General features: G+C 40.8%; 3 protein-coding genes across 5 annotated transcripts; 2 read left to right on the top strand and 1 right to left on the bottom strand.

Moving 5' to 3' along the window:
* Window positions 1–566: 566 nt before the first annotated feature.
* On the bottom strand, window positions 567–10,493 carry ndufs1 (NADH:ubiquinone oxidoreductase core subunit S1). The gene is made up of 19 exons (XM_058403905.1): window positions 10,391–10,493; window positions 8,173–8,255; window positions 7,799–7,890; window positions 7,591–7,698; window positions 7,065–7,141; window positions 6,898–6,979; window positions 6,646–6,776; window positions 5,749–5,934; window positions 5,479–5,613; window positions 5,243–5,357; window positions 4,998–5,143; window positions 4,692–4,820; window positions 4,399–4,528; window positions 3,522–3,682; window positions 3,148–3,302; window positions 2,194–2,369; window positions 1,685–1,819; window positions 1,021–1,093; window positions 567–855 (listed from the first exon to the last, which is right to left on the bottom strand). Exons 2-19 carry the CDS (start codon window positions 8,249–8,251, stop codon window positions 764–766), a joined length of 2,202 nt encoding a protein of 733 aa, XP_058259888.1. The 5' UTR covers window positions 8,252–8,255; window positions 10,391–10,493; the 3' UTR covers window positions 567–763.
* A 671-nt stretch (window positions 10,494–11,164) lies between these two features.
* Window positions 11,165–13,629, top strand: eef1b2 (eukaryotic translation elongation factor 1 beta 2). Its single transcript, XM_058403906.1, has 6 exons — window positions 11,165–11,325; window positions 12,063–12,185; window positions 12,377–12,509; window positions 12,709–12,772; window positions 13,039–13,164; window positions 13,428–13,629. Exons 1-6 carry the CDS (start codon window positions 11,246–11,248, stop codon window positions 13,580–13,582), a joined length of 681 nt encoding a protein of 226 aa, XP_058259889.1. The 5' UTR covers window positions 11,165–11,245; the 3' UTR covers window positions 13,583–13,629.
* A 94-nt stretch (window positions 13,630–13,723) lies between these two features.
* zdbf2 (zinc finger, DBF-type containing 2) lies at window positions 13,724–21,999 on the top strand. 3 transcript variants are annotated; one of them, XM_058403897.1, is made up of 8 exons: window positions 13,724–13,863; window positions 14,021–14,140; window positions 14,942–15,041; window positions 15,139–15,183; window positions 15,442–15,475; window positions 16,748–16,847; window positions 17,846–17,976; window positions 19,304–21,999. In XM_058403897.1, the coding sequence occupies exons 4-8, from the start codon at window positions 15,147–15,149 to the stop codon at window positions 21,627–21,629; spliced, it is 2,628 nt and encodes an 875-aa protein (XP_058259880.1). In that variant the 5' UTR covers window positions 13,724–13,863; window positions 14,021–14,140; window positions 14,942–15,041; window positions 15,139–15,146; the 3' UTR covers window positions 21,630–21,999. The 3 variants fall into 3 exon arrangements, with proteins under 3 accessions (XP_058259880.1, XP_058259881.1, XP_058259882.1); XM_058403898.1 differs by having other exon boundaries at window positions 14,021–14,136; XM_058403899.1 differs by lacking the exon at window positions 14,021–14,140 and having other exon boundaries at window positions 13,744–13,863.
* Window positions 22,000–22,698: the final 699 nt, after the last annotated feature.

Genomic DNA, 22,698 nt, shown 5'->3' on the forward strand with positions numbered 1-22,698 from the left:
CCCTCGTTATTGATTGCAAACTTGAACGGGATCTCCCTCAAGTCTTCCCCCGGCAGCCTCATCATCATCATCATCACACGTCTCATTCATGCTTTAAGTCAAATTCTGAACTTGACTTCAGTGGCAGTGCGACACAAATCTCATGAAACCCTGACAACATTGTCTCGTAATAACTATACCATAATAACTGTACACGATGCAGATAATAAATAAAAGTTGAAATCAGGAAAGCAAAATACATGCTTCAACATAGAAAGTGGATGAGAGGATGCCCCCTATCAACCTCTATATAACGTCATTTTCTTTTCTTTCTCTTTTTTTTACCAAATTAAGTGCTGCAATTAATGCAGATTTCTCTTTCTGCGGTGTGACCACAAATAAAACAAACACAAAGGTCAAGTCATGTCTAAAATATAAGTATAGAGAACTGAATGCTCATACACATCTGAATTCAGTAAAACTGAATACATTTAGCACAAACCACCTTCTCTGACACATTAACTCTGATATGGTTTGCACTGATGTAGTGCTGTGGTCAGTGCAGATAGCGTACATGAGGACAAATGTACATCATACAACTTTATTCATTAAGAGCTTTAGATAACAAAGCAGTTCTCCCTCGAGCTCAGTGCGGGAAGGTAATGCGTACATTTTTTTTTAGCACATTTAAATAGAAGCAAAATTTAGCAGATGTAGGTGTGGGCTGGATCAAACATTACATTTGTTCAATTCTAACATGGTAATGGACAGAGACGTGTGCATTTTAGCAGATAGCAGGCTCCTCTACTGCTGCTGCTCCTTCGGTCGCAGCCTTTACACACTTGGCCATTGTCTGGGAGGCCCTGCTAATGGAGTCTATGAAGAGAAAAAAGAAAAATACAATAATATTGGTCAGATTATAGTTCAAGCACAGCGCTGTTAAAGGAAGCTGTTGAATTCTGCACCATCACAAAGCCGTATTTTTTTTTTTATTAAATAAAAACAAGTTTACACTACACTATAGAAATTGAGTGTCATTACCTGTCATGTAGAAATCTTTCACTGAAAGCTGAGGAGGAACAAGAGGCTCTGCAAGGAGGGACTGATTCACAGCCTGGGAAGAGAGTAGATAGATAATCTAAATACCCGTCAATGATTACATAGGCATGGGGCGGACAAATCGGTAGCCTGGGATTTTAGTTGTTTTGCCTTTTTTTTAACTGATAATTGTAATTTGGTGCTGTAACTATAGTGCACGCTACTTCATAAGCTGCACTATGCAAACTAGAAAGATCAATCAGCTTTCGTGAATGACGTAAACGTTTCTGAACACGCAAGTGGGAAGCAGAACACAATGTTTTATGTATGATGAGAAACACTACAGCTCATAACTAATGACTTACTGATTTATTTATTTTTGTCCAGGGTACAGACATGATGCATCTCAAACAGTTGAGTCTGTGTATGAATAATCCCCTACACAGGAATTTATATAATCATTTGAGTCTATATCAATATATTTAACTATGTAGCTTTGTTCATCACACTGTATTACATTGTTATGTTATACTTTTTGTGCCCCCATCAATTACATTTCTGTGCTAAAACATGTTCAGAACATTAAAACTGTCACTTGTCCAGTGGACTATGACTGGTCAAATCCAATACAGTTTTCTCACAAATACAAACAAGAAAAGACACCTACCATAGCAAGCTCATTAGCCTGTTTGAAGTAGTTTGCTTCCTCCACATCATCATAACGCACAAGGTTGGGGGCCACCTCTGCCAGTCTGTTCCTCACCTCATCTAATGTCTCGTAGGGCAGTGAGACTCCAGCAAGCTAGCACACACAAAGCAAACAATACAATGTGGAAAGAAATCCCAACCAGCAAAATAACGGAGCAGGGGAACCCAAATGTAAATGGAAAGGTCTACCATTTAAAAATTCACTAAGGGGATGACAACTGGTGTTCACATGTGTAGGTGAGAACACGATATCTGCAGTCTGGTTCAGACCAAAACAACCAGATTCAGTCTAAATGAAGTACTTTTGATTCGATTACAGAGAGAAAGGTATGTTTCTCAATTCCTTAAACTTTTTACTTTGGTTAATTATGTGCAATTTGTAATTGAAACTAAACCAAACCAGTATCTACATCACTTTCATTCAAATTATGTGTGAACACACACACACACACACACACACACACACACCTCAGAGATGGCTCGAAGGATCTTCCAGTCATCACGAGCCATACCAGGAGCGGTGACTGCCACCCTGGTTTGCTGTGCGCGCCCCTCTGTATTTACGTATGTGCCGTTCTTCTCTGTGTATGCTGCACCAGGCAGGATGATGTCAGCCATGGGGGCTCCCACATCACCGTGATGACCTGCATTAAAAGCGAGAGAGAGAGAGAGAGAGAGAGAGAGAGAGTTGATGGTTGTGGGACACTCATTGCCCTGGGAATGCAATTAATATAAATGACATAGGAACTGTATAATTTACTTAATTGTGCAACTGTCATACTTCTACATTAAATAACAACCAAAGTGTTTGAACACTTCTTTTACAATAATACTGTATGAATTTTGGGTGAATATATCCACATCAGATTTACACACTTTTTAAAAAAAATAAATAAATAATGTATTAACAAGCACGAACCTCGTAATTTTCTTTTAAAATGCAACTGAAATTGATCAGACACCAAAACAAATCACTGCTTTGTATTTGTGAACAATAGCTTTAAGGTGTCTATAGAAACTAGGTTTTTGCAGCACTGCGGTTCAATTTTGGTCCATTCCTCTTGGCAAATAATTTTCAAATCCCAGACGTTATAAAGTTCTCCTCTAATATGTTTGCTATTCCTTCGGTGATGTGTAATACCCCAGTACTGTTTGCAAAGAATCAGGCCCATATCATGGCAACCTTTTTTCCTCCAAACATTCATTTCATTTCATTGTCTGTACCGCTTAACCGATCTATTCTCGGGTCACAGGGAGCCTGTGTCTATCTCAGGCGTCATCGGGCATCAAGGCAGGATTCCTCCAAACATAATTAGCTAAATTATTACCAAAATTGGTCATGGCACACCTTTTTCTGTAACACTTACTGTAAACAGTGAGTCTGTTTGGTGAGATAACCTGTGGAAGACTAGAAGGACTCACCCTGATAGATAATGAAGGTGTCTTTGGGCAGGTCTGCTCTAGTAATGCAGCCAGCATCAGCTCCCAGCAGGAATAACACTTTAGGGGGGTTCTTCCTGATTGCCTCCACGCCAGGTTTATAGCCGAGATCCAGTGCTGCTACCTGACTTGCCACTCTACACACACACACACACAAAAACAACACACACCAAATGTTGAAAACCATTCTTTCATATCTAGAAATACTGGACAGTCATCTTACTAATACACTGACTAGTAACAATCTATGAAATCTATCAATTATGTCAGAATATACACTTGACCCAAAGGTTGTCACACACACACACAAGGCAGTTGCTTTATAAAAATGTAGACCGACATGAAACTGGACTAACCTATGCAGCACATTCAGGACCTTCCATCCCTCATCAACCCCACTGCTGACACGGGCATTCTGAGCAATTGTGGACACGGCACTCAAGATGGCGGCACCATCTGCCCTCTGGAGACAGGAGCTTCCAACCACCACTACTGGCCGCTTGGCCTGAGCCAGCACCTAACACAAGGATACAGTGTTATTGGTTTTATAACTGCCATCTTGGATTGACTCAACATTACACATGGTCCAACATGGTTTCAACAAGAAGGTGCTGGGTCTGGAGCTGATACATTTTTTGCCAAATGAGTAACCAATTTGGAACAACGCATGCCGTGATGGTGCAGTGGGCTGTGTTGCTGCCTTAGAGCTTCAGGGTGCAAGTTCGGTACAGTCTGTGGGGAGTTCCCAAGTCTGTATGGGTTTTCTCCTGGTGCTCTACTTTCCTCCCACCTCCCAAAAACAGACAAACTGGCTACTATGAATAGTATAGTACACTGGTATACATGCCAGTGGTCAGCCATTTTTGGGAACAATTGGCATATAAGCAGTTATAATTGATAAAAACTGATTTATGACTGTTGTCGATTAATTTCAGCCATTGCTTTTTAAATTGTTCCATCAATCCAACAGTAAAACCCATGGTGTCCACTGATCCAAGGATCAGAATTTACCACAAACTAGATGAGGTGCTTAAGCTGAATGAGTGAATGAATGAAACAAGCCACCAAAACTGATCTGATGATGATTCAGCAGCCATTTCTTACATCAGCCAATTGCTTGAATCAAACTCAGCACTCAGAACTCAGTTCATATGTTAAGCTAGAGTAAAAACGGTGATCTAACTATACTGAAACTGATAGCTGCAATGGCAGTAAGAAGAAAGGTGGAGTTACCTGGCAGTAAGGATGCGTACCGGCAGCAATCTCCTGCAGTACCTGAGTGGAATCACCCAGGTGGTTGTAAGAATAGCTAAGATCCACTTGATGACCCACCACAGAGACTTGCAACTCATTATGGAGCCAGCTAGAAAGACATAGAAAGTTATTTCAACGGTATTTTAAAATGTTGCACATTCAATAAAAAAAAAAAGTCTAGGTTGCAATAAACCAACATCTGTACTGAAGTACGAATAAATTATATTTATTACTGAGTTATAGTAAGTACTTCTATGCAGACAGACAAGGACCTTTTGCGGATGCGGGCATTGAAGAGGGGAGCCTCATAGCGTGGGTTCGTTCCAATCAGAAGAAGCTGATCACACTCTTCGATACCAGCTATACGGCTGTTTAGCAGGTAATTAGAGCGCAGGTCGGTTCTGGGTGAGAGACAGAGTTCAGAGTGTATTTACTACACATAACATCTGTACACACACACTGTCAGTAAGTATCCCAAGGAAGAGGCACTTTATGCTCACTCAGACGGGATTCTATATAATAGCATGCACTCCAAATAGTGGGTTTTTATCAGAGTTGGATTAACTAATGGAACTCACCCAGCACCAGCCATAGGGAAGATCTCCTCTGTGCACAGGATTTCACTGTCCAGCTTGTTCAGCAGGTCTTTCAAGGCTACCAGAGACTCTGCATCTACCAACCCACCAGCAATGGCTGCAATCTCAGAGCCCTGGACTCCCTGGAGCTGCAAATGCATTCACATTTTATTAAAAAAAAATAAACAAACGGTATACACATATACATAATTATTTACATTTACAAAATATCTATTTAAGATCATTACCACGCCAGCTACACGTGGGAGAACATCCTCCCAGGGAGTGGGCACAAGCTGACCGCTGGCATCCTTGATCATGGGCTGGGTCAAGCGCTGCCTCTTCAGTCCATCATATGCAAACCTGATAGAAGAAACAAGAGAGGGAACAAGCAAGAATTACATTTAGATTATGCTCCTCATAAAAGTTTTGCAGAAGCACCCTGGAGAAACAAGTCATGTTTTTGAGTCAGTTGGACGTTTACCTGGTTTTGTCCGAGATCCACTCCTCATTGACGTCCTCATTAAGGCGAGGCAGGATCCTCATTACCTCTCCACCTCTTGTGCTCACCACGATATTAGAACACACCGCATCCAGCACATCGATAGATTCTGTCTTTCTGTTAACAGAAATAATACGCACAATGTCACACCAGAATCTGATCTTTATAGAAGGTTTACTAAATATTCTAATCATCATTTCGATTCCAATCAAGGCCTTCGTCTAAATTTATATACTACTGATCACTTGTTACCTCGTCTCCCAGGGTCGGGCTGTGAAGGCGTAGGGTTTTGATGTCAGCGCTCCAACAGGACACACATCGATCACGTTCCCGGACAGCTCAGACAGGAACATTTTCTCTACATAAGTGCCAATCTGCATGCTGTTACCACGTCCTGTGGTGCCCAGATCCTCCACACCAGCGATCTCACTAGCAAAGCTGCAACGAAACAATATTTCAGTGATTAATCAGGTGTTCTGCAATGGAAATCTTGCAATGCCCATTCTCTCATGTTCTTTTTGAACCTGATCTCTATATATGGATAAAGAAAAGCTGCTCAGGCCATTTTCACACAAACCATAGCAACATTCTGAACCAGTCCCAGCTACATAACTATTCTAAGCTTACTATTAACTTAAAGTTTGTCAATAATTATGTAAGTAATTAAAAATCAGTTTCTGGTAATTGACGTAAAGCTACGTTTACTTATCTTGCAAAATTGGAAATGAAATCATTTCACTTCAATGTTTCATAAAATAATCCTTCTCATTTGCCCCCAACATGTGACACAATTTGCCGGGATTTTCGGGGTTTTTTTTTTTTTAAAGCTCTTAACTGAAATGTTTAAAACATTGGAAGCTTTTTCAACACTGGAAGCTATCCACTATGTACAGATATGTACAGTTGGCATCACTACCTATAAATCGTTGGTGCCATACTTCAATCAAAAACGTTTGTAAAATATTTTAATAAAGACTCCTGACAGATTTGCCTTTTGAAATCATTTACACTCAGTTACACTAACTCATTGATTCGTCTCCTATTCATCAGTCTTGAGGATAGAAATTCATGTCTAAAATTTCAATTGAACAAAAAAAAACAACAACAACAGAATGCTAGATGTAAAGCACTGGAACTCAGTCCACTCACCGGACACAGCGTGTACACTGAATGCAGCGTGTCATAATTGTTTTGATGAGAGGACCAATGTTTTTGTCCTCCACTGCTCTCTTTCCCTCTGTGAATCGACTTCGGTCTGAACCGAACATCATTGACTGATCCTACAACAAAAAGCCAGTGTTAGGGGGAAAGATTCACTACAAAGCCTCTGTATATATTTTAAAAAAAGAAAAATGAAATGAGAAGGGGGCAAGAGAGAGAGAGAGAGAAAAGTCTTCCTACCTGCAAGTCACATTCTCCTCCTTGGTCACAGATAGGGCAGTCAAGAGGGTGATTGGCAAGAAGGAACTCCATGACTCCCTCTCTGACAAAACAAAACAATTAAATTAGTATAATAATCTAGGAAGAACTAATACATATGGCCATAAAAGTTACAGGTGAAAGAATACCTGGCCTTTCGTGTCTTTTCAGAATTCGTCAGTATGTTCCAGCCTTTCATGACAGGCATAGCGCACGCAGCAACCGGCTATCAGTAAAGAAAAGAACGTAATCATTATAGCAGTTACACTTTAACTGGAGCTTAGAACAAGCGCTGCTCTGATAATAACAGAACAATTTTCTTGTAACATTGGTCATCGTAAGTCAGTTGATTACTAAAACACACTGGGCTTTATTCATTAAAGCAGTCAAATCTGATTGCAGATAAGTTTTCTTTTCATCTGTATGGTCAAACTCACATCTGGCCAGCGGTGTATAAATTTCATTGTACCGTTTTAACCACCTGAGAAATGCTTCTAGTTACACAATCCAAATCAATAGCATTAAGTATAATAAGTAGAACATATGAAGCCTAAAAACTACAAAATATCACGTAAATGTTAATAATCACTACTAAACATACAAAAATGGACAGAATGATGATAAACATATTTAACACTTTCATCTGTTAAGAGGTTACTTGTAAGAAAACGATACCTTTGGGGCTCGCTCGATCTCCACCAGACACATACGGCAGTTTCCTGCCACGGACAGACGCTCGTGGTAGCAGAAGCGAGGAATCTGCACTCCGACTTTCTCACAGGCCTGAGTGAAAAGAATGAGCAGTTCAGTATTTCAGGTCACCTGTTAAATGCTTAAGAGTGAAATGATCAACTAATAAATGAGTGCTGCAGGTCAGGGTCACCTGAAGTACAGTCGTCCCGGGTTCCACCATCACAGGCTTGCCATCTACAAACACCTCAACCATGTTACTCGAGGCTCGGATTGATGTCCTTACTGTAACATACAAAGCACAACATGATTAAACTTCCCAACAGTTAGCATGCTACTGGTTCTGTATCAAAATCTATAAGCTTTAAAGAGAATGGATAGGGTTCGAAGCAAGAAATTGCATGGGATAGAAACCAATATGTGATACAAAGCATCAAGCATGGAAACACATCTTCACTGTGACTTTCAAACAATGATTCAGTGTATTGTTGTTTATCAATGTTTTAACTCGTCATCTAAAAACAGAATAGACTGTGTGCATGTATGTGCATGCATGTGTAGTTTTACCATTGCTAGAGGTGGCGAGGTTCCCTTTAGAGTGGGCTGCCCCGGCCAAGGCCCGACCAACTGCTGGCAAACGCAACATGACGCTGCCGAGAAAGAAAGAAAAGACTGTTACAAAAAAATTAAAAAATCAGCATGTATGTACTGCAAATAAAAAAATCAGCATGGATATACACATTAGAGATATATTCAGATTTAAAACCTAAGTGGGATTTTCCTAAAGCCAGAATAATATGAACCTTACCCCAGTTCCCTCAGAAAATACAAGAAAAATGCCAGCACTTATCAGTGTGAATTCGGACATCTCTGACAGTTCCTAAACCTCATCTACAACACTCGAGGTCATAAACTGGTCTTATAAATGGCCTGAAATCATCACAGGACTATTGATTTATCCATCTTGTCCATGGAGCTGCTCCAGTAAATTTAACTGGTTATATAAATAAACCTGATGTAATCTACAGAGACTCTGACCAGGCAGGTTACTACGGGTAAATAAATGGATGCTATAAAAACGTGTTAATGAATCTTTGTTTGTCCCAAAAGCTCCATATTTGAATGTTCACTCATGCCTGCAGGAAAGAAAAAAGTCTCTTAGATTTTGTTGTTCTCCACAGGAACACAGTATTGAAGTCCACCTCTAGTCTCAACCAGATGTCATGCCAACCTTTCTCTGCCTCTATTTCATACACTATATTGCCAATATGTTGACACTATATAGGGACACCCCTCCAAATCATTGAATTCAGGTGTTGTTTTTTAAGGCCTCTTAGTCCCAGTGAAAGGAACTCTTAATGCTTCAGCATACCAAGACATTTTGGCCAATTTTATGCTCCCAACTTTGTGGGAACAGTTTGGGGATGACCCCTTCCTGTTCCAACATGACTGCACACTAGTGCACAAAGCAAGGTCATGGATGAGTAAGTTTGGTGTGGAGGAACTTGACTGGCCTGCACCTGACCTCAGTCAAAAATTCCCATAAACCCCACACTCCTAAACCTTGTGGAAAGCCTTCCCAGAAGTTTTGAAGCTGTTATAGCTGCAAAAGGTGGTCCAACTCCATATTACATTCATGTGCATGTAAAGGCAGATGTCCCAGTTTTGGCCTGGCTCTCAGTCTCCGCTCTAATTCATCCCAAAGGTGTTCTATCAGGTTGAGGTCAGGCCAGTCAAGTTCCTCCACATCAATCTCGCTCATCCATGTCTTTATGGATCATGTCTATGGTTCATGTTGGAACAGGAAGGGGTCATCCACAAACCGTTTCCACAGAGTTGAGAGCATGAAATTGTCCAAAAAGTCTTGGTGTGCTGAAGCATTAAGAGTTCCTTTCAGTGGAACTAAGGGGCCAAGTCCAACCCCTGATAAACAACACCTGTATTCAATGATTTGGAGGGGTGTCCCAAAACTTTCGGCAATATAGTGGTCATTCTGTATAATGTATTTGTATTAATCATACATCATTAATAATGCCTATTTTTGGACTAGAACAACTACAGTTAACAAGGTTGCCAGCCATTTCATTACTTATTATTATTATTATTAGTAGTAGTAGTAGTAGTAATAGTAGTAGGAGGAGCAATTAGGAGGATAATATTATTAGGAGCAATATTTTCTTCTTCTTAAAGATTTTTTTACAGCTGATTTTCTGTGCGTTTTATTTTTATTTTTTAAAGCATGTCTGTCAACATACTAACATTTAATGTTACATTTATTGTTGACCATTAGCTGGGTTGCCTGGTCACTTGAATTAAATGCCTTTTATTTAATACCTCGTGCACACACCTCAATAATAAACAATTAGCTCTTAGAAAAAATGTTAAGTTGTGAAGGACATTTCTGGAACAGAAAATACAGCTGTAACACGGATTTAAATAAGAAACCTAACATTTAAACAGCAGGAAACAACCACGATGTCCACGCCAAGTGCATACTTGAGTAAAAACACATGGGCAGGTAAAGAGAGGTGCACTTTAACACGCAGCACTGATCTAAACCCACTTAAGATGTCCATTCGTGTCCACTGTGTTGACGTTTTGCAGGTTTAGCATAGCTAATGCTAAGGAGCTAAACCGCTGGTCACACCAAGGACAGAGAGAACATCTCACTGTTTTACACATAGCACTCATAAAAGCACCATTGCAGTTCCCTAGTATGATATTACAGACAACCAAAAGCCATCTGTAAGGCACTGGTACTGTGAAACCGAACCGTGTGTCTTACCTTGACGCTATTTGGCCTTCTGGACCAGAACAGCGCAACCGTAATGCATTCACTTATGAAGGAGTTTTCAACGCGATATACTTCCTACCTGTATTCCGACTACTCCAGTATCCGGCGCGGTGATTGGTTAGATCTTTAAGTTCACCGTTCATAGTTCGGCCCCCGAGGATGAAAACAGTATTTCATTGGTAGATATTGCTTTTGGGTTTGACAAATCCTAACAGGTTAAATCAAATACGGGTGTGGAAAACACTTTTCGCGATGTCGGAAATTCACAATTTAATTTTGAGTCTTTAATTTTAATTGTAATTTAAATGATAACTATAAATTATATAAATAAATTAAATTTACTAAAAATAAAAATATTATGTCCTGCTGGTTTGAACTCTGATCTATTATCGCAGGTCAGAGGTTTAAGCGTCACTTCCGGTGATCTGGTTTCTCTTCAAAATGTACATAAAATAAATTGTATAAATTCATGTAAACTTGTATGTATCAGATATGTGGAAATAATAATCCCTCCTGGTTTTATTTCCAGATGTTTTTTTTTTATTATTTAGCTAGTAGTTTACAAGCCTTTGATTCGAGTTCATTTCTCAGCACTATGACCTTTTAGAAAAAAAAATCAGGCTGAATTTTTTACATTTGTGTACTATTTGGTTAATTAGTTATTTTGAAGTTTTTAGAAATTACGAAAAGCAAGACGTGTATGAGACAAAAGGAGGAGGAGGAGGAGGAGGGGTCATGGCGTCAGCGGTATAAAGGCTTTAACGTGTTCCTTTTTCGTTCCTTCGCTCTTCCTTCAAGCCGCTGAGCTACCATCTGCCCACGTGGTCTTCAGACTATATTTCAACAATGGGCTTTGGTGATTTGAAAACACCCGCAGGCCTTAAGGTCTTAAATGAGTTTTTGGCAGACAAGAGCTACATCGAGGGGTGAGTAACTTTATACGCGTTTCATAACGGTTTGGTTATCTGTTAGCCGCTGGCTAATGGGCCTATGTGGACACCGCGGTAGAAACCCGTGTGCGCGTATATACGGGGTTTTACGGTACTTTACGGACGCACTTGGGGGTGCGTGGAAAGCCTGATAAACTTTTTAAAATAGATAAGTTTTTAAAAAGCAATGTTAGAAAAAATGTTAGGTTCAGTAATCAATGGTTGTGTTAAACTCTTTCATACATTTTAAGGGAAACAAGTAGGGTAGCTGCTTGTAGTAGGGGGCCTGGTAGTTACCGTAAAGCCGTGTATATACGCGCCTCCTGTGACCGTGTTTCTGCACTTTGCAATTCACTATGTATTACTAATTGGTACTCAGTTGTATGTCTGTGACTTGTGCAATTATCTTCTAATGCAAGTTATAAAAACTTGGTGGATAATTAATCTGCAAGATCATATTGGGAGTGCAGATTTAAGGGGAAAAAAATACACAAATAAGTAAAGTTACTAGCACTGAAAGCTCCAAGTGGTGGTTTTTAAGGAACACTTTCTAGATGAATATTTTGCACACATACATGTGTATAAAATATGAAGGTTTGCTTTACAGCTGACTCCTCATTTAATTTTTTTCCTGGACAGTTAAATGTAGACAAACAGTAAAGGACCTGCTTCATGTATGAGAATTAATCAATAATTGATGACACTAATCAATATCTGTTGCTTTTGTCTTGTAGTTACGTACCATCCCAGGCTGATGTTGCTGTATTTGATGCCCTGTCTGGTGCTCCACCTGCAGACCTGTGCCATGCCCTTCGCTGGTACAACCATATCAAGTCTTACCAGAAAGAGAAGTCCAGGTAAGTCTTACCATGTCAGGGCAAAATGAATGTTAGAATTTTCCCCAGGTTGTGATGAGTTTTATCACCATCTTTCGCCTGAGTAGATGATGCACAATCATTTAAACACTGATGCACCTGGGAGGCTGCTGTCTCCTTTGTGACCATATGCATGAATATAGAGCTTACTCTGACTTGTTTGACTACATCAGCCTTCCTGGAGTGAAGAAGCCTCTTGGTCAGTATGGTCCTGCCGGCGTCGAGGACACAACCAGTGGCGCCACTCCAGCGAAAGAAGAGGAGGAGGATGATGACCTCGACCTGTTTGGTTCTGATGAAGAGGAGGTCAGTTGATTGCATTTAAAGATGTGTACTAGCAGGAAATTCTTCTCCTGGTTGCATGATGAGTTTTCTCACCATCTTTCGGCTGATGTTGTGATGGACCTTTTCATACCTGATGACCAGTATTTATGGAAAAGTCTTGTTTTAGATCTTGTTGCTCTGAATTAACTGTCTGTCTCATACTTTTCCCCAACTTTCATAGGATGAGGAGACTAAGAAAATCAAGGAGGAGAGACTAGCGGCCTACAATGAAAAGAAGTCTAAAAGTATGTGGGGTTTTTTGTTTTTGTTTTTTTTGCTCAGTTTGTTTTGGATCAGTATAACTACTAACAGACATCCCAAGCATTTCCTGGGAAAATCCTTTTTGGCTGGCTAGTGTAATGATGATCAGTCTCATCACCATCTTTCGGCTGATAAATGGAATGATGGACACTTTTTTTTTCTACCTGAATTCTAGCCAGTCTACTTGTGTCTATTCCATCTCTTTTGAGTGCTGATTTTCCAACTAAAACTTTTTTAAATGCTCCTGCAGAGCCAGCCCTTATCGCAAAGTCTTCCATCCTTCTGGATGTCAAGCCTTGGGATGACGAAACAGATATGGCCAAGCTTGAGGAGTGCGTTCGTAGCATCGAGTTGGACGGTCTGGTTTGGGGACAGTGTAAGTCTGCAGTTTTAATTGGATTTATTTTATTTTTGCTAAGCTGAAAAATGACTGTTTATAACAACCCTGGTCCAGGAGTATGCACAGGCCTGAGTGTTTTCCCTGATCCCAACATACTTGATTCATCTGGTCAGCTAATTACCAGTCCTCCCTGAGTTTAAAGTCTCTGCATTAAAGCTGGGAAAACGCTAAAATTTATAGGAGTCTCTTGGTCCATGGACATGGACTTGTTTTAATTGTTTTTTTTTATCCTTTCACAGCCAAACTTTTGCCTGTCGGCTACGGCATTAAGAAGCTGCAGATCGCGTGCGTGGTGGAAGACGACAAAGTGGGAACCGATCAGCTGGAAGAGCTGATTACCGCTTTTGAGGACCATGTGCAGTCCATGGACGTTGCAGCTTTCAACAAAATTTAAAACGTCACAGTGAAATGCCTTGCACAATAAAATAGCACTTAACATTATTTTCTTTTGTCTTTTTCATTTCATCCACTTTGGTCTGAACATGGCCAGAACGCAGGATGTGCTGCCATAATATGGGATTTTTCCAATTTCCTTGCTGTCCTACTGTCATTAAACAGCTTGTTTCACACTGCTAGAAGTAGTGATTTTCTGAGCTTTGAGTGATGGCTGAACTTTCTTGACTGATTATTATGGAGGAATGAGGCTGTGCTGCATGCTGCTCATCACTGCATCAGGTAAATGGTGGCTGACCGATTACTTAAGACTTCAGTGATCTGGAATAAAAATGGAAGGTTTTAAGGAGTCTGTAAAGGACCCAGAAATACGTAGTTGTCCCTTTGCATGGCACATTTTTAATTCTAGTACAACTTCTCCATTATTAAAAAATTCCAGACTGTAATGAACAGGGCGGGTTCCCGCGCTTTCCAATGACGTCACGCCCCGGAAAGAGCTTGCGCCAAATACGGATGCCGATGGGATCTGAAAGTAGCATTTTCAATCCGGTGAAAGCAAGTACAGAACCTCAAGTTTTTTTATTTTCACCATTTTTAATATGCAATTAAATAACTCAGGGTATTTCTTGGTCTGCCCGCATGTCAAATTCACAAAAACGAATAAATCGCTAGAATTGTGTCGTCGTGCTCCATACCAGTGGCTTGCTCGTAGCTAATATGGCTGAAACATCTGTTTGTGTGTTGAGTGATTTTCTAATTGCTGTATATGTATTTAAAACAAAGTCATTTTTTGGGGGGGGAAGTAAAATATCAGTTGCTGTAACCGGGAAGATGAATGTGTTTAGGAAACGTCCCGCTAACGAGGCTCGTCTTTTAGTTGATGCTAGCTAAACGATGGCTGTGTCCTAAATTGCTTCCCTCTACCTATATAGGCGCCCTACGAATGGGTTAGTAAACGGGTTTGTGCGCCCTACGTAGTGCACTCTTTATCCTCAACAAGGTATTTGGGAGGAAGCGCCTGCAGGCCAAGGTTAGCCGGCTAACCGAGCTAACTTGCGTTTTATTAGTGTTTTAGTGGCAAAATAAGTTAACAAATTAAGATTCTACAGCATATTAAATAAAGCTTATAGTTTTCAAAAATAAATACGAATCTTTTAGAAAGTTTAGGCACGTTTTTTTTAAAAAAAAGTTTTATTTTCACGAGGCGAAAGTTGAGCAAAATGTGCACATGGACAATAATAATAATAATAATAAAGATTACTATGCTGCTTCATTGAAATGTGAAAGCTCAAAATTCTCCATCATGTCATTTATTGTCGGTTTGTGTGTGTGTGTGTGTGTGTGTGTTGCTTGCTTTTAGATGAGACCTTTACATTTATCCCATATGGTTCCTTGAGATATTTGTGTATGCAGTTATGTGATTTGACATCCCTGTAAAGTTCACCACCTCTCCTCCTGAGGTGAGTATATTTGTATAATCCCCCCTCAGTCTTTGCTGTCTTTTAGAAAAAATTTAATATTATGTCGCAGAGAAAACCTAACAATTGGTGTTTTCAGACAGTAATATGCCTCTGGAGGAGGGACCCACACCCACTGCTGAAAGTATGTATTGAATTGATTTCTTATTCGTTTATTGTATTGTATTTATCTGACTCACTAGATGACCTGGGAAAACCCTTCATGATGAATTCTTTGACATTTACATTTACTAAAATCTGGTTACCTCCAAAAGTGAAAAGTGGAGCATGAAAAAGCAGGGAGGGGAGCTGCAGTGACATCTAAAGGGTTTTCACAGATCTTCACAGTTAGGAAAAGGCTGGGGTGTATTCATTTTTAAAATTCTAATATATTTTTTTGTAGATGCAGATAGGGAGCAAACCAACATGGCCAACAGGTGAGTTTGTGTGATAAACAAAACAACAATCAAAATTGTTTTTCTTAAATTTGTCTCCCTGATTGGTTAATATTTTCTGAATTTATCTCGGCACACTCTACCCTGGGCTGACTTTGGCCCTTGGCAGACTGTGTGATACTATTTGTTTATAACCTCATCTTATGACAGTGATATACACTATATAGCCAAAAGTTTTGGGACACCCCTCCAAATCATTCAATTCAGGGGTTGGGCTTGGCCCTTTAGTTCCAGTGAAAGGAACTCTTAATGCTTCAGCATACCAAGACATTTTAGACAATTTCATGCTCCCAACTTTGTGGGAACAGTCTGGGGATGACCCCTTCCTGTTCCAACATGACTGCACACCAGTGCACAAAGCGAGTTTGGTGTGGAGGAACTTGACTGGCCTGCACAGAGTCCTGACCTCAACCCGGTAGAACACCTTTGGGATGAATTAGAGCGGAGACTGTGAGCCAGGACAAAACTGGGACGTCTGTCTTTATAAACACATGAATGTAATATGGAGTTGGCCCACCCTTTACAGCTATAACAGCTTCAACTCTTCTGGGAAGGCTTTCCACAAGGTTTAGGAGTGTGTTTATGGGAATTTTTGACCATTCCACTAGAAGAGCATTTGTGAGGTCAGCCACTGATGTTGGACGAGAATTCCTGGCTCGCAGTCTCCACTCTAATTCATCCCAAAGGTGTTCTATCAGGTTGAGGTCAGGACTCCACACAGTTGAGGTCAGTTCCTCCACACCAAACTCACTCATCCATGTCTTTATGGACCTTGCTTTGTGCACTGGTGTGCAGTCATGTTTGAACAGGAAGGGGACATCCCCAAACTGTTCCCACAAAGTTAGGAGCATTTCATTGTCAGTGGGCAAACGTACAAAATCAGCAGGGGATCAAATACTTTTTTCCCTCACTGTAACACTAAATATTTACCTTTCACCTTTCTTCTGTATAAATACTCCCTGTTCATCTCAGTAAATTTCGAACAGCTATTGCTATTGATCCTAGATCTAGTTTCATGAGCAGTAGATTTTGCCATTCAACATGGCAAGGAACTACATGCTTTTACAGGAAGGGTTAATGTCCTGATCAGGGTCACAGTAGAAATACGTTCTGTCTTGGGAACACTAGCTGTGAGGTAGGAATACGGTCTGGGTGGGACGTCGGGCTGTGCCTCATTCCTAGTGTTCCTGGAGTTTGTTCCAATCATGTGTAAGGTTAACAATTTGTTAATTTTCTGTTATTTTCACACCATAGGCCCGGCAGCATGGAACAGCCTGTCGCTGGTCCGTCAAACTCTTCACAGCGACAGGGCTTCTGCAGCTACTGTCAGGTCGTGTATAACAGCGTAGAGCAGGTATATTACCTCATTATTCTATTCTGTACATTGTTGCTTTTAATCATCAAATGGGGGCGGGGTTTAAAGGCTAACTCTCTCCGAGACACTTAACACGAGCCAATCAAATTTTTTTGAACAGCTACTCATGCTGCATCAAATGACAGTGTAACACACCCTGAGGAAAGCACTGACTATTCTCCTAAACATACAGAACCACACAAACACTTGCCACTCCACTGGCTAGTATCGTTTTCATAGACAGGGAAGAGAAACAATACCTGAATCCTTTAGGGCACTCTTCACTCTCAGCCTTGGATTGTTTAACTGTCTCTCTCTATCTCTGTCTGTCTCTGTCTGTCTGTCTCTCTCTCTCTCTCTCTCTCTCTCTCTCTGTCTGTTTGTCTGTCTGTCTCTCTCTCTCTGTCTGTCTGTCTCTGTCTCTGTCTCTCTCTCGCTCTCTCTCTCTGTGTCTGCCTGTGCGTCAGCCTGTCTGTCTGTCTCTCTCTCTCTCTGTGTCTGCCTGTCTGTCTGTCTATCTGTCTCTCTCTCTCTCCCTCTCTCTCTCTCTCTCTCTCTCTCTCTCTCTCTCTCTCTGAATTGTTCTTTACTATAAAGTCACACACTCAAATTATTAATCTCTCCTGTTTAAACATATATTGATTGGTGCTTGTTGTAATGTATGAGGTTCTTAATGGTGTTTTAATAAGGAGCCATATTGATGTAAATTAACAAGCAGCTGCTAACTCAGTATGCATTTGAATATGCTTAGAACATTACACAAATTGTCATGACATATGACAATTACAAATTAAATTTTGATGTATGACTTTGAGTTCTACTTTGATTTCGAAGAAAGAGTACTTCTTAACTAACTGAAAAAAGCAGCTAAGAAGAATCATGTTTATGTACAGACCACCCACACTTCCTTAAATTCACTACTATATTCCAAGCAGTTTCTTTCATTCAAAATTTTACATTGAAACTAACGTCCTGTTTGCTTTTGTGGAATTCTTTAGCACGTCCAGAGCAGCAGGCACAGAGAAGTGGTGGTACGAGCAGCAAGGACAAATGTATCCTCTGGAAGCCTGATGGAGAGATTCCTCCAGGACGTGCTTCAACACCATCCACGTGGCTACAATGACACACGGTGTGCCTAATAACTCATTATAAAATTCCAAGCTCTCCAGATCAGTGTAGTTCCAGCATTATGGGTTAGATGTATGAACTCAAGTCGGATTTGGCAGTCTGATAAATATCCTGTGTGCACAAGACACAGATCGTCTTAAAGCCTACTACCAGCACATAACGTGTGCTAGCAGTGAGTCTGACCTGTTTGTATAAGGTCAGATTGAGGTATAAGTTGATACTAGAATTTGGACCAGTTCCAGCAAAGAATTTAATTTTGGAACTGGAAATACTCACATTTTGTCACATTTAGCAGTTTGAGCAACAGTAGCTCGTCTGTTGGATCGGCTCACACGGGCCAGCCTTCTTTTCCCACGTGCATCAGTGAGCCTTGGCCGCCCATGACCCTGTCACCGGTTCACCACTGTTCCTTCCCTGGACTACTTTTGATAGATACTGACCACTGCAGATTGGGAACACCCCCCAAGAGCCGCAGTTTTGGAGATGCTCTGATCCAGTCGTCTAGCCATCACAATTTGGCCCTTGTCAAACCTTACGCTTGTCCATTTTTCCTGCTTCTAACACATCAACTTTGAGGACAAAATGTTCACTTGCTGCCTAATATATCCCACCCACTAACAGGTGCCATGATAAGGAGATAATCAGTGTTATTCACTTCACCTCTCAGTGCTCATAATGTTATCTGATTGGTGTATCTACTTGATATACAGGATTTCAGAATTGGAAAAGAAATTTCCAAAAAGAAATGGGGGAATTGTGCCATCTCTAGTTCACACTCACAACTTTATCATCATTGTCGCATTGGAAATAGAACAATGCTGCCTTATATGTGATGTTTCACTGAAAACACCAATAAACCACTATGCACACAATTATTAACTTGTTTATTACATACATTTTTTGGCATTTTCAGCAAATTCTGTTCATATTAAGCTCTCCTGCAGAAATCCTATCCATCCCATGACAGGAACTTAAATGTATCCAAAAATGATAGGTTTAAAAGTGTTTGATGTGTTGAAACAAATACTCTGAGAAAATACAATCATAAACAGATAAAAGTATGTGATGTGTCCACGGTCCTTTGCAGACTATATTATATGGTTATGTGATTAGTTGCAGTAGACAGTACTTTTGATATGTAATATTTATCATATTTATCAAGATTTGCCTGGTGAGATAAATATGGCATACATTTTGCTTTCCACAGTATTCATTCATAATCTTAATCTTGTTGTAATTAACATCTTATAAGAATCTTGTATTTTTTATTTTAATAAGTATCTTCATATCTTCTAAATTTTTCATTTTATGTTTTTCTATTTGCTTAGTCCTACCCATGCTGACTTACCTTGCCTGAGTAAGTTACCGGTTCCAAGAGAAGTATTATCAGAGGTATACTGTAAATCGGAGGACGATGGGCTTTCTGTTGGGACCAGAGAAGAAATGCTCAGCTCTGATGAAGAATCCTGTCAGATGGTGCAAACTGAACCCACTACCACATGTAGTATAAGTCAAGAACAAGCAAGCACTTCTGTAGCTATGCCACTGGACGCTGCGAAAGAAACGAGTGCACAAACTGGCCTTAAAACAGTAAAACTGAAAATTGAACCCCCACTCCCTGAAAGGTGTTCCCCCACACAGGGGTTCTTACACAGGACTAGTAGCGAGTCTGGTATGGACAAACAACACACATCAAAAGTGTTGGCACAAACGGTAACTTTACAACTTCAACAGCCTTGTAGCACTCAACCTCCAGAATCCCCAAGGTTTCAGCACAGGAAAGCACACAGAAAAACGAATAGACATAGAGAAGACAGTGATTCAAGCCCAGACCCCACTACATCACCAGTCACCAAGTGCATTACCTCAAAAGCCCAGCATGGGCAATCACAGCTAGCTAGGACTGCAGTACTACCACTCTGGAAGAGGCCACAGAAGGAACGGTCATTCAGTGAAAAGTCAGACCAAATACGTGTGGTAATTGAAGAAGTCATTGAGAGGCATTGCTACGGTCGCAGTCCTAAATCCACTAATTCCAACCAGGAGGACGAAAGCGATTTCCACCTGAGTTTGAAATCCACTGAGTCTAAAGACAGTGATGAATGGGACAACACCTTTCAGGCAGCTTTGCAAAAAACTACAACTGAGGATAAACGTCTTGCGTGCCTTACGCAGGTACATATAAACCTCGAGGACCAAGGGTACAAAGCCCAGCTGGACACAGCGTTGAATACTGTGTTAGAAAGCGAGAATACGGAGCTTGGGGAAGCTAAAGAGAACGAGGCTGAAGAGATCATTCCAGATCTTCCTCACATACCACCGTCTTTTGTGGGAAAGACGTGGGCACAAGTAAGGTATGAGGATGACTTAAAGATAGACTGCCTGGTGAGAGAGTTCCGACAGGGCCGCTTTCGTTGCTATTTTGACAGTGAGTCACTGGCTAATTTTGGGAAGCACCACAGAAAACATAAAAAGAAGAGGAATCAAGAAGAAAAGGTGGCTGATTCTGAGTGTAAAGACGTGTTGCCTCTTATTGACCATCATGAGGAGGACTCAAAACATATACCCGTATTTAGAAAGACTAGGCATCGGATATACCGAATGGCATCACGCTGTCAAGTGGTGAAGGTGAGCCATGGAACACAGACTGCACCCTTGAACTTCCCTCTAGTGCGGAGAAAAACATTACCTGAAACTGCCACTTTGCTCAGTATCTGTGAGACTCGGAAGGACCCGAGTCCTGAGAGGACACCAGACATGAAAACAAGAATGTGTGCAATCAAGCTCCCTGCGTCCTACTGTAAGATTATGAGTCCTCTGCAGCCGAAAACTGTGGTTTACGTTCTTTCATCCCCAGATGGTGGACAGGGTTCAGTTAAGCCCACTCCTGTTAAGAGAGTGGGCAGAAAGCGGAAATCAAGTGATGAGGAATGTACAATTAAATACAAGTACAAAAAGACCCCTCTCAAATATTATGACCCCTTGACCAACAGAATTCTTAAGAATCCACCTAGAGGGATGCCCTCAACCCCTACTACCAAATCTCTCTCCCATGTTAGACAGTTATTCCGTAGTCTTAGTCCAGACATCAACAAGGAACTCCATGGTTCAGCGCAGGAACGATCACCTCGAGGCTCAAGAAAGGGTCGGGGTGAGGGTAGCATGGCAGACCTTTCTGCGTCTACCTCTGGCTCTTGGCTGGACAGTGGGGGCCCCTCTGAGCCTGGCTCTTCTGTTTCCAGCAGGAAGGCCCTGTTCAGCAGATCCTCCATCTCCAGCAGCAGCCGTTTCCTCCTGGGGCAGATAAGGTCGTCTGCTTCTCACACGGGCAGCTCCCACACGAGAGCAAAACCTCCTTCACGTACAGGCAGTGCTCTTACTGTTCCAGGCGCTAAGCCAAAATCAGACCAAACACAGGCACACATGGACCAACCAACAAGCAGACGTCGCAAACAGGGGCAGAGAGTTACAGATAAACCTCTGACTCCAGCAAAAAAACCATCCTCACCTCCGTACAGGACCAAGCGGAAGTCAGCCAAAACCAGGGCAAAGTCTAGAAATGTTCTCCAGCGGAAGGTCAGCGCCCGTGTCGCTTCAGGATGTAGAATGTCCACCCGGAATAGAAATTCCACCAGGTCTTCACCCAGATCCTAAACATCTTCTAAAGTGGATGTCTTGGCCCCTAACAGTATCCAACGGACTCACTACTGCTATTAAGCCTACTGTATAACAGGCACAACTTTAAATTAAAAGCCAGCATTTTAGCTTAAACTCTTTTATATACACGAGGAGAGACATGTAGGCAAAGAGTAAATTTTGTTAAGTGTCTATCAATTGCTGTATAATTTTGCACAGCTGGATTTTTAGGTGGAATTCATTTTGTCTGTATTTCTTGTTTCCTAGTCAAATCATGCATTTTTAAAAAATGGTTCAAGGGAATATTTTTTAAGTTTTTTAATGAATATTTTTGTCCAGCGGTTAAATATTTAATAATGATTGCACATTAAAGTTTATTATATAATTGTATTTCTTTCTCATTGTCTTCAACGTTTTATTTTTCACTTCTCTGAATGCCATTCCCCAGCAGTGGAACCAGATTTGTTGTTCATTTAAATGAAACGCCCTTATTAAGTAACCATATTAGTGTGGATGTTATTTCCTCCCCGTCATGAATAATATGAATGAGTTGGTGAAATAATATAAAAGTGACAGGCCTAAGTGTTATTGCCAGGTAGCCTTTCACCTAATGGCCTACTTCTTAGGTCCAGAAATATTACAATGTGTACACTGTGATTAGAGAAGAGGGTATCTCTGTGCGCCAATGGTATTCTTCAACGCAGCAGCAGATGTTGGGGAGAGAGAGAGAGCTGGATGCATTGCGCATGCGCAGTGCTTCTCCTGACGTATGCTCTGTAGTGATGGGAGGTCCGGCTCTTTTGAAAGATTCGGCTCTCTTAGCTCCCAAATGGCTCTTCATTTACTACCCCTTCGAGCTTTCTATTTTATTCAAATTTAACAATTATGAATGTTTTGTGTGTTGGTCAGCAATTTTTTAAGCCTCATTTTTATGCATGTTACAAAAACTACACAGTTACAGGTTTGCTCTGACGGATATTTTTATTTTACAAATTCTGCACTCAGCTTTGCAATCTCCAATATCATTAAAATGCAGCCAGATGCTGCTTCTTTTTCGGTTTTCGCTCATTTCTTCACTTTTTCCCCG

This window comes from Hemibagrus wyckioides, linkage group LG11 (assembly GCF_019097595.1).
Source record: "Hemibagrus wyckioides isolate EC202008001 linkage group LG11, SWU_Hwy_1.0, whole genome shotgun sequence".
NCBI classification, from domain to species: Eukaryota; Metazoa; Chordata; class Actinopteri; order Siluriformes; family Bagridae; genus Hemibagrus; species Hemibagrus wyckioides.